Source organism: Neolamprologus multifasciatus, chromosome 7 (assembly GCF_963576455.1).
Source record: "Neolamprologus multifasciatus chromosome 7, fNeoMul1.2, whole genome shotgun sequence".
Lineage (NCBI taxonomy): Eukaryota > Metazoa > Chordata > Actinopteri > Cichliformes > Cichlidae > Neolamprologus > Neolamprologus multifasciatus.
In genome coordinates, this window is record NC_140445.1 from 66,364,373 (window position 1) to 66,375,934 (window position 11,562).

Genomic DNA, 11,562 nt, shown 5'->3' on the forward strand with positions numbered 1-11,562 from the left:
GAGACAGCATCTGAGTTAAACGTATTTCCTTTTTGCATCTTTAAGCTCCAACAATCATCTGGTTCCGCTGAAACAGGCTAATGATCGTCTGTAGGTGACGGTTTAAAAGTAACAGCCTGATGGAAGAAACGTGAATCATCCTCACGACGAATGATTTGGTGAACAAATAAGTGTAATCTGCAACATTCGTGAACATTTTGATGTATAATATTATTAGTAGTACCAGCTGTTTCCCTTCCAAATAAATGTGGTCTTGTTTCGAATGTAGGAACCGATATACGGTAGTTTTTGTTTTACCCGATGGGGCGCGAAGGCGCACAAAGTTCACTCGTTTCCTTGGTAACAGGATTAAGTACGCTAGTGAGCAGTTTAGCCGACATGGACATCAGGGAGCCGGGTGAGTTAAACACGTTAGGACACATTGAATACGTCACGAGACTTCTGTAAATGAACTTTTTCACTTATGAGAAATGGCGGGCATTTAACGCCGCGTGCGTCTTTGATTAGCCGCCTCGGCTAACTGACGTTGCTCGCGCGGGGACTCTGATGAGAGCAAATAACGGAAACACACTTCAAAGCTGATGTTACGTTTGTTGTGAACGTTAGCGCTGGCTACCTGCCTGTTTCATCTTACAGGTGTTCGCAGACGGGCAGTGTTCACCTGTGTGCTCGCTTTATCTTCTCAGAAATCCGGAGTAGTGGAGACAACATGGTAAACGTGTTCGATACGGACGAGGAGCACTTTGCTGTTTCCAGGTGGGTTGTTGTGAAATGCTTTCTAACCGTCTGCAGGAAGCTGACGTCCTGTTTTAAGTCCGATTAGATGCACTCATCGTGGGCATGAATATCAGGGTAATTTTGGGCTTTTTTTTTTTAGCGATTTCTCTCTTTTTCCAGGGTGGAGTGATTGTTCAGCAAACATGTTTAACGGTGCAAAAGTTCAGAGTCATTTGGGATTTTCTCTTGCTGTGTAAAATCCACCACAGAGCAGGAACTCGTGGAGTTTGTGCTGATTTCTCTCCCTTCTCTCCTTTCAGTTCCTCGGCTGCAGACACGGCCTTCGATGGCGTTATTGGCTGCATAGAGGACATCATCATGGGTAGGTGCACTGACAGCGCCGCCAGTTAGTGATGAAGACGCTTTCTACATGTCCACTGCTTCTCTTTCAGAGGACGACTTCCAGCAGATTCAGCAGATTTTCATGGAGAAACATTACCGTGAGTTTGATGACTCTGATGAGAACAAGCTCAGCTACACACCCATCTTTAATGAATATGTAAGTGTGGGCAGATTTCACTCTCACACTCATGCAGAGATGTTCAGTTTTTAAAAATACGTTGACTTAAAGCAGAATCTTGGCTGTTATTTAGATCGACCTGCTGGAAAAATACCTGGAGCAGCAGCTGATGGAGAGAATTCCCGGCTTCAGCATGGACACCTTTAAAGAGTTACTCATGTAAGATGTGACAGAAAGTGGAACCTGAACTGAAAGCGACCCATGTGTCAGTTATGTTATGTTGCTCGTAAGAAATGTTATTTTGCATTAGACCACAAGGTGGCACCCAAGTACGCTGAAAAAGTGACGAGTTTATCTCCTTCCTCTGCAGGCAGCACAAGGAGGAAGTGTCAGGTGACATCTTTGACATGTTGCTGACGTTCACTGACTTCATGGCTTTCAAGGAGATGTTTCTGCAATATAGAGCTGTGAGTTTTCTGTGAGCTGGAGAATAACTATAAAAGTGGCCCCGTTTAAATAACAGGGCAGCTGTGACACGTGGCTCTTTGTTATGAAGTTTTGAACCCTGTGTGTGTGTGTGGTACTGTACATTAATGCTGGATGTATATTTCTAGGAAAAGGAGGGCCGGTGTCCAGACCTGAGTCAGGGACTGGTGGTCACATCTCTGAACCTCGGAGGCTCCAAGCATGCTGACTTTAATGAATCTCAGTGAATCTCTGGAAAATTGTTCCAGGGCCTTAATGAAAGTGTTCAATTCAGTCTTTTAACGTAAATCTTCTGTCTGTAACGGATAATTTATATTTGTGTTTCTCTGCGTTTTATGTAGAGGGATCAGTGGAAGAGCCTCTGTTTCTGTTCGCCATGAAAGGTTGAAGGTTTTGCCCACTTTCTGTTAACAATCACTCGACTGCATGTGACTGCTTGAAAAGTTAATATTTGTTCAACTGTAATTCATATTTTCATGCTTTCACTCGTGTGCAGTGATTCTGTTTAGCTTTTACTGGAACTGCCTGTTTGAAACAGGAAGTAGAGTATTTCTGTCCCTCTGCTGTGAAACAAATCTTTTTTCAGAAAGTAGTAAAGTAGAACTAATATGTTTCATGGACGTAAATTATTTTAACAGTCTTTAAGTTTCGAACTTGTCAAAGTAACGTTTAATGTAAAATGATTGTGTGTGTCTGCAGTTAGTTTTTGGTACAAATTGTTTTTTACGTGTTTAGAAATGTTTCATTTTCCAAGTATATTTATTTCTCCGGTGTTGTTACGATTGTCTGTAAAAAAACAACAACAAAAAAAAGATATTTTCAAATAAGCACAAAAGGAAAACCTCAGTCGTTTATTTGAAGTGCGTAGCTGAGCTCTAGCACTCAGCGCAGGATTTCACCAACGTTCAAACTCTTGGTACAAAAAGACTCGCGTGGTTCATAAAGGCACGTCCAGTACAGCAGGAGAGGAGCAGAATCACACAAAAACAGTACTCCACGCCTGTGGAACAACATTTGAATCATGCAGAAATATCAGTGTCAGTGTGTCAGCATCATGATTATTTTCTTACAGGTGCATTATGGGTGGTTTTATTGCTAAAAGGCTCTGTTAGGCCCAGTAAACCCAAACTGTGAAGCCAACTTTCAGTGGTTTCATCCTCATCTTCTTGTTGATAGATGCAGAATGCAGCAGAGAACTGCCCAACGCCCAAAGCTGGAGGTCGAGATCTGCCTTAGCTAACAGGTTTATCCACTGGTGATCTCTAACCAAATAACCCTCCACTGTAGTTAGCACATGCAGCCTGTGCTTGTTTTTCTTTTAATGCTACTCACATTTTCAGATTTCGTTCAATTATTACTGAAATTTATAACTTTATGTACATAATAATTCAAGTGTATTTTTAATGCAATCTAGGATTATTACATTTCGTAGTATTAATACAGTATATTTACTGCGTTACTGGGATGGCTAAAACAATAAACCACCTGGAACAGGTTTCATCTCGTGGTTATTATTATCAGGGTTCGCCTCAGTCAGGATCTGAGTTTTGTGAGCGTTGTTCCTGGGAGGAGCACCGCTGGCCGCACAGCCCTAAGTCGGCACTGTGTTGGTGGCGGCGTTTCCTCCGTCCCCCTTCCAGTCCAAGTAGGAGAAGAAAGCACTGGCCGCGTACACCAAGGTCACCGCAGCACCAAAGAACTGCAGCGAAAGAAAATGAGACACGGTTACACCGCCGAAGGGACGCCAGGAAGCAGAGCAAACGTCTGAAATTCTTATCAGCCATCATAAATCACAGTGATGTTTATGTTTCTGAATTCATATCTATACCAAGCCCAGCTGTGCAATTTAGCAGATTAAACAATGTACTAGTGGGACTTTATCTCTATAATATAGACAGGAGTGGCTCAGAGGCAGTTTCTGATAAGAGTGTGTGTGTGTGTGTGTGTGTGTGTGTGTGTGTGTGTGTGTGAAATCATGTGATCAATGCTTCTGCTAAAGCTGTAAACCAGGACAGACTTTGACCTGCAGGAGGAACTATAAAACACACCGATACAGGAGATGTGATGTTTCTGCCACTGGAAGTCATACGTCACCTGCCACTTTATAAGGCACACCTATTCAGCTGCTCATTATTGCAAATATCTAAACAGTCGATCACTTGGCAAGAACTCAGTGCGTTTAGGCGTGTAGGCCTCGCCAACACAGCCTTTGATTGTTGGTGTCAGACAGGCTGGTTTAATTATTTCAGACACTACTGATCTGTTCCATTAAATAGAGAAGCTTTTGGATTTGGTGATGTGGAAAACCATCACGGATGTGTAGCCGACGAATCTGTAGAAACTGTGATGCTGTGATAGCGTGGACGAAAAACTCGGATCAATATTTCCAATATCATGTTGAATCTGTGCCATGAAGAAATTAAGCTGTTCTGAAGGCAGAAGGTCGTTCCCAGCACTAACAGCACTAGCAGGACTAGTGAGCGGCACACCTAATCAAATACACCGAGTGCGTTATAAAAGGCTGTTCTGTGTTTCCTGGACATTGGGCTAGTTTGTGAGATAGTGTGAGCGGCGACTTACTGCAGCAGCTGCCAAATGTCCATAGGTATAGTACCAGTAGAAGGGAGTCACATGAGCTGCGTTGGTGATGAAAGCAGTGAGATAGAGGACTGTGGCTGCGCTAAAATACACCATCACCTGAAACAAATGGAGAAAACAAACATTACATCAATGCACAATAACTCGCCGTCTTCCTGCCACGCTGTGCCCCTCTGTGGCCTTGCATCCTCGTCGTTTTCTCTTTCTATCTTTGAGCTGTTTCTGCAGCCTCGTCATCGTCACCACTTCATCAGCCTTTTTGTTGCTCTTTGAGAGTACAGATCTCTCAAAACTGATGACCAAACATCCAAACTGCAAAATCAAGGAACCGGTAACTGTTTCTAATACAACCTGCGACTAAGGGTGTAATTCCCCTGTAATTAAACTGAACTTCAACATATTTTATTTAAAATTATGATGTCATTATATTCACATACAAACATTTCAAGTTATTAACAGTAGACTGAGGATGTAATGAGTCGCGGTTTTACAGGAAACAAAGGAATCATTACACTGTAATTAATTCAAATAATGTCATTTTAAGTGATTTACTGTTGATAAATCAAACAATTTTCCTATTTTACATAAATGGTAAATGGCCTGTATTTGTATAGCACTTTTAGTAGTCCCTAAGGACCCCAAAGCACTTTACACACCCAGTCACACACTGGTGGAGGCAGCTACAGTTGTAGCCACAGCTGCCCTGGGGCAGACTGACAGAAGCGAGGCTGCCATATCGCACCATCGGCCCTTCTGGCCAACACCAGTAGGCGGCAGGTGAAGTGTCTTGCCCAAGGACACAACGACCGAGACTGTCCGAGCCGGCGCTCGAACCAGCGACCTTCCGATTACAAGGTGAACTCCCAACTCTTGAGCCACGATCATAAGTATGCTGCACTTTGAGGTGTGCAGGGTGTGTTGTGCTGCAGACACATTATACTGTAACTGGGTACAATTAATTCTTTGTTTCCTGGTTTTTCTAATGTAACAACTTTTAAGTAGGTAAATGCACTGAAACGATGCCCGAAGTCACAGGTGGTTTATAAAATGTTGCCAAGGAACATCTCTGTACGTTCTTTGACTTTACTCGTCTTTGCCCTCCGTCTCTCACATACCGTCAGGGGCCATGGGACAGCAGGCAGTTTTTGTGTGACACCAAACAGGATGACGAAGAAGAGGACGGTGGTGAGGATCCACAGAGTGATGGCGACAAACAATACCCAGCCATACGCTCCTCCCACTACATAGGAGCCTGCTATCAGCGCCCAGTGGAGCAGCCCAAAAACCTAAATAGGTGAGAGGGAGGAAACAACAGGTGCATCAGTTTGAGGGCGCGAAAAATAAAGTTATGTAAACAGTTATTACATTAAAAAACAAACAAATGGTGAATGCTGTTCTACTCTGAGCACTCAAAGTGCTTTTTACGACGAATCCATCCAGTTAAACAGACGTTTCTATACCTTGGCTAACATTCACACAGAGCAACTACCGACCTTCTGATTGGTAGATAACCGGCTCTAAATCTGCTGGGTCACAGGTAAGCAGTAGTTATTGTGTTAGACGGAGCATGCAAGAACAACGTAACCACCTCCAGCAACTGTATCCATTATGTGTGGTTTCATTTTTGAGTCTTAGAATTAATATATATCAACATTTACAGCACACATGGCTGTTGTAATCTTTCTCCAACCATCAACTTCTGAGGAAAACACCAGCTGTTAAATGCTTTGCGATGCTCAGCAGATATTCGCCAGCAGATCTCAGATTTTAGGATAATCTCGTAACCTGAGGTCACTGATGTCCAGATAAGCACCACAGACTGTCTGTGACACTGAGGTGGGCAGACTGTTTTCATGGGGATCTTAAAAGTCAGTCTGACCGACTCTTGCAGGTAGTGTACAAAACACACGAGGCGTCCCTCTTTCCCTGCACGCATGTCTTCCTGCTTCAGTCTCATGAGAAAGGACAGTCCATTATGTATGCACAGGTCAGGTTTCACTTTTTACACACATGCATACGCAGCATGCTCTCCAAAGTAGACCTTTGCAAAGCAGCTGCATCATAACGAGCTTTTCTCTTCTGAACCGAAGGAAGAGGAAATCATTGAACTTCCTGAGTAAAACAGTAAAGTCCAGCTGTGATGGACATGTTCGACCAGGGAGTCTGCTGTGACACTGCTGTGTAAACTGTGTTTACCAAAATCAGCGAGGAACTTGAATGAAACAGAGGGCATTCACCCTGTCGAGCTGGATAAAGTGTTTCCTATTAGAGGACAACTCTGCACCATAAAGTGTTCTAAATATATCGTTTAATGGCCAAAGTTCAAACATCGTTCAAGTTCAACTGTGTGCTCTAGCACAGCAGCAGGAGTTTATGCATTATGCAAATGCATTTTATAATGGAGTGTGCAGGGCATGTTGTATATTAATACTGCATCAGGACCTGAAACAGGAGACTAATCGTGTTCTGCTAATTTCAGAGTAAGAACAGGTGAAAAGATGTTTGTTTTTAAAAATGTGTGCAAAAATATTGCTGAGACTAATTTGTTGTTTTTTTATGTTGATGTTGTTGATGCGGAGATGGAAAATCAACAAGGTGGTGCTAAACATTATGGATATCAAACAATGACGTCACATGTTTCAGCCGCAGCAAACTTTACTCTCACATTACTACTTCTGCTTTTTCATTGTGGAAACAGCGTCTGGGAAGAAAGGGTGTGTTTCAGTTTTAATAAACGCTCGTCAAACAACAGCTAATTTAACATTTTGAGGGGGTTGTTTTCAATTCAACTTTATTTACACAGCGCCGAATCACAACAGCAGTCGCCTCAAGGTGAAAAACCCAACAATCATATGACCCCCTATGAGCAGCACTTTGGCGACAGTGGGAAGGAAAAACTCTCTTTTAACAGGAAGAAACCTCCAGCAGAACCAGGCTCAAGGAGGGGCGGGGCCATCTGCTGTGATTGGTTGATGAGAGAAGGAAGACAGGATGTGGACTGATACACAGAGTACGCAAGGTACAGCAAAAGTTTGCAGCAGTGAAGGAATAGATTTTAAGTTTTTTTTTAAGATTAGGCTTCAAACTTTCCTTTTTGCTAAAGCATATAGTTAGGGCTGGACCAGGTGACCCTGAATCCTCCCTTAGTTATGCTGCAATAGACGTAGGCTGCCGGGGATTCCCATGATGCATTGAGTTTTTCCTTTCCAGTCACCTTTGTGTTAACAGACCTCTCTGTATTGAATCATATCTGTTATTAACCTCTGTCTCTCTTCCACAGCATGTCTTTTATCCTGTCTTCCTTCTCTCACCCCAACCAATCACAGCAGATGGCCCCGCCCCTCCCTGAGCCTGGTTCTGCTGGAGGTTTCTTCCTGTTAAAAAGGAGTTTTTCCTTCCCACTGTCACCAAAGTGCTGCTCATAGGGGGTCATATGATTGTTGGGTTTTTCTCTGTATCTATGAAGCGCCTTGAGGCGACTTTTGTTGTGATTTGGCGCTATATAAATAAAATTGAATTGAATTGAATTGAATTGAATGCAGTGTAGGTAATCCAGGATAACTTTATATTATAATATAATATCTTTATGTTATATATTAGTCCTGTGAGTTAAACCTGTGATGAGCTCTTTCCGTCAGCAGTCATAGATAAAGACGTGTGTGTCTGCACCATTAATCAGATGACACAGAATTTGAATGTGTGTCAACAAGTTTCCGTTTATGCTCCATAAACCTTCCTGGCTATCTATAAACAATAAAAATGGCTGCATGCTGCTTTACTGTGCGGCGTACAGTCGGAAAGCTTCACTATCAGAAAGTCACACAGAGCCTGGAAAATGAAATCAATGATGGTGTCTGCTCATGTAAATAGTTTTTTCTCCACATAAACCTAATTGTGTGAAGTACCAGGGAAGGTGAACAGTGGTCCAGTGGTCGGTCCAATCTGCCCCCCCCCCCCCCCCCCTCTCAGGTATGTTCTGGCTTTAGGCAAAGGAAACATGGCTGACTAACGTCTGAGAGGTGGGGGAGGTCTTTGGCTCCTCCTGTCACACTCCACTGATCTCCCCAGCATTGCACTAAAACTGCATGAACAACCATGCACGGCGGCGTCCTTGTGAATGTTCAGACTGAAACGTGTCACCTGTCCGGGCTTTATTAGGTGCAGTTTTTGCTGACATTTCATGGTGTTGTAGTAGTAGGTCGGGTAAAAGTCAGCACGGAAGAGTAATAACGTTTTGCTTTAATCATTAACTCAGACAAATCACTTCATTTAGTCTTTTTAATGTTTAAATTGCCAAAGACAGGCACGGGTGTTAATCCATCCTAACAATATTTCTTCCCAGGTGTGAAATACGTGAGTTCAGTCTTTTGCAGCTGCATTGAGCTGCGTTCAGCCCACCATGAGGATCATTACACTTCTTGCTGCAGTGGAATTTATAGTCTTCAGTGTTTAAATGGGTCAGGCTGTCCAAAGGTTGATAAGACGTGCACATTGCCTCACTGTACACCAGGCGATGTGGAGTAAACGACTGTAGCTCAGGGCTTCTTGTGTTTGTTTATTAAGCTTTTATGACTTTTTTTGGCAACTCAGCAAAAGCAGTTCTGTCATAAACCAACAGCACCGTCATACTATCAAATTATAGAGCAGATACTGTAAGGCGAGCAGTTGCCTCAAGCTCCCTCACAGATGTTTGAGTCCTAGTTAGTTTGGTTGCTGCTCTGTGCTGAACATAAACCGTACAGACGCTGACAAGTTTCTTTTTCTACTCTTGTATTGTGTCATTAAAGGCTTATATCCTTGAAATAGTCCACTCAGGCACACGGGAGCTTCACCGAGCTTCAGTATAAGATAATTAATGATTATTTTAAAAAAATTTGTGTAAAGCAACGAGTTTGACAACAATAAAAGGGGAGGTGAAAATAAGCATCATATTTAAAGGACCTTTCCAGCACCTCCCACCAGAGGTAATGTACAACGTGTTCATAATGCAACACTCTTCAAAAAACCTCCAAACATCCAAAGTAAAGAAAATCTTCAGTGCTTTTAAAAATAAAGCATCGAAGGCAGTTTTAAAATTCACTTAAAGTCTTTTCAGCAAAAAGGGGCGTGTCCATCTCTAGAGGTTGAGTCACCTTGATTAGCTTTTCCATGCTGAACAACCCCGAAGCATTTTAAATTGGCCATTCATAAACAAATCACTCCATCATTTATCATTAAATCCTTCTCTCACCTCAACCAATCACAGCAGATGGCCCCGCCCCTCCCTGAGCCTGGTTCTGCTGGAGGTTTCTTCCTGTTAAAAGGGAGTTTTTCCTTCCCACTGTCGCCAAAGTGCTGCTCATAGGAGCTCATATGATTGTTGGGTTTTTCCTCTGTACCTATTACTGTAGGGTCGACCTTACAATATAAAGCGCCTTGAGGCGACTGTTGCTGTGATTTGGCGCTGTGTAAATAAAGTTGAATTGAAAACAATCCCCTCAAAATGTTAAATTAACTGTTGTTTGACGAGCGTTTATTAAAAACTACAGTTACAGGCTGTTTTAGGAACTTACTTTTGTATCTTCAGTGTGAAAATTGTGTTCGAACACTTAATATTTTTATGTTTCTGTCCGTCAAAAAGTCACAATGGCTAAGATGGACCGATGCCCTGCTGGTTTATAGTGCAAGAGGTTTCAGAACATAAAATAAGTAGAGTAGGCATCCCTCCCACTAAACAGAGCAGAGTGCAGGACAGACAGAAGAGTAATCATTTAGTTGGTTACATACAATTTCAGCGATCATCAGCATAGCTGGGATGCTTCGGATAAATGAAAAGTCCACCCTGGAGGATATGCTGCCAGGCAGCCCTCGGATGCTGTTCCCACCGTGGGAGTTCTGGGAGTTAGGGACGCTGGTCTCTGTGGTAACTTTGGACGGGAAGTCTGCCATGACTGAGCTCTCACAGACGCAGCTGCCACAATAACAGAGTCCTTAAGTGTTCTCAATAAAAGGTTCTGATGAAAAATCGAATCCCTACGTCGACTGGAGGCACCAGCAAATCTCAATCTTCAAATAGTTAAGAAAAATAGAAAATATGACAAAACAGAATCATTCAAAACCCCGACGCCTTCAAAAATGAAAAAATAAATAAAAAAGAAACAAAAACCCTCCACTGAGTTAAAGAGGAGCCCCCCAGCCAGACCTCCAGGTTCAGGTATCAGCTGTCAGTGTCTCCACCTGCTCTGACAGGTGTGTAATGGTGGAGGTGGTGTGAGTCTCTCTACATATTGCCTTCTCCTTTTCCCTCTGACACACCCACACACATATTGAGTGCGTCGTCATCTTCTCCCCATCTGCTTTGGGTTGCTCTCTTTTGCTCCCCTGGCACCTCCCATATGCAGGCTGCTCACCTGCAGCGCTTCAGTCACTAATGTGTTTGAACTCCGGGAGGAGGGAGGAAAAAACAACACAAGGCGGTGGTGCCCTCTAGGCGTGGAGCTCGCACATGTTTGTTCTTCCCCTATGGACTGATAAGAAGGGATGACACAACACTGCATTCCTTAGTTTAATCAATAACACATATGGATGGATGCTGTGGATGTTTTAATGTTTAACTCAAAAAATCCACTAACCCAAACTGTCAGTTAAGGAGTTGAAAATTGCAGCATACTTTGTTTGCTTTTTCTTCTATTGTTTTCTTTATTATTTGCTTTGCTGTTCATAAAGACTGTAGCTTGAAAGATTAAACAGTCGGAATACACTGAAAAATATGGAGATATTAAAAAGAAATAATTTTAACTCTTTGCAATTATTAAAGAATTACTGCATAAATAGACCAAAACAAGAAGCAAAGAAAAAAACATTAAAGCTAGAAATATTTTTCTCACTGATGATATAATGAGAAACAAAATCTCCATAAATTTATGTTAACTAAATGTTATTAATTAATTATTGAAATTCTTATCCTCTCCCTGGGAGACATGCCATCTATTTGAATATAATGTATTATAGTGTTTGTGGTGTAGTGAACATCGATTTTGAGCGTGTGGAAACAGTTTTAAACATGTAAAACATTTTTAGAAGTAACAATGAAACAAAAACGTGATGTCAGAAGTGGGATTCGAACCCACGCCTCCAGGGGAGACTGCGACCTGAACGCAGCGCCTTAGACCGCTCGGCCATCCTGACTGATAACAGCCGAGTAACAAAATCTGGTTAATATAGCTCTAAATGCAGCGTTATTCTTTTTGCGCAAATCATTT

General features: G+C 42.4%; 2 protein-coding genes and 1 non-coding gene across 4 annotated transcripts; 1 reads left to right on the plus strand and 2 right to left on the minus strand.

Annotated features, from left to right (window-relative positions):
• Window positions 1-274: 274 nt before the first annotated feature.
• arl2bp (ADP-ribosylation factor-like 2 binding protein) lies at window positions 275-2,800 on the plus strand. Of its 2 annotated transcripts, none has more exons than XM_085167233.1 (7): window positions 275-397; window positions 637-756; window positions 1,038-1,099; window positions 1,170-1,276; window positions 1,371-1,456; window positions 1,608-1,704; window positions 1,852-2,800. In XM_085167233.1, the coding sequence occupies exons 2-7, from the start codon at window positions 710-712 to the stop codon at window positions 1,948-1,950; spliced, it is 498 nt and encodes a 165-aa protein (XP_085023359.1). In that variant the 5' UTR covers window positions 275-397; window positions 637-709; the 3' UTR covers window positions 1,951-2,800. The 2 variants fall into 2 exon arrangements, with proteins under 2 accessions (XP_085023359.1, XP_085023360.1); XM_085167234.1 differs by having other exon boundaries at window positions 286-397; window positions 687-756.
• On the minus strand, window positions 1,170-10,706 carry pllp (plasmolipin). The gene is made up of 4 exons (XM_085167235.1): window positions 10,088-10,706; window positions 5,437-5,607; window positions 4,304-4,420; window positions 1,170-3,422 (listed from the first exon to the last, which is right to left on the minus strand). Exons 1-4 carry the CDS (start codon window positions 10,247-10,249, stop codon window positions 3,315-3,317), a joined length of 558 nt encoding a protein of 185 aa, XP_085023361.1. The 5' UTR covers window positions 10,250-10,706; the 3' UTR covers window positions 1,170-3,314.
• Window positions 10,707-11,405: 699 nt separating this feature from the next.
• Window positions 11,406-11,488, minus strand: trnal-cag (transfer RNA leucine (anticodon CAG)). The gene has a single exon. It is a non-coding gene; the product is annotated as a tRNA-Leu (tRNA).
• Between the last annotated feature and the right edge of the window lie 74 nt (window positions 11,489-11,562).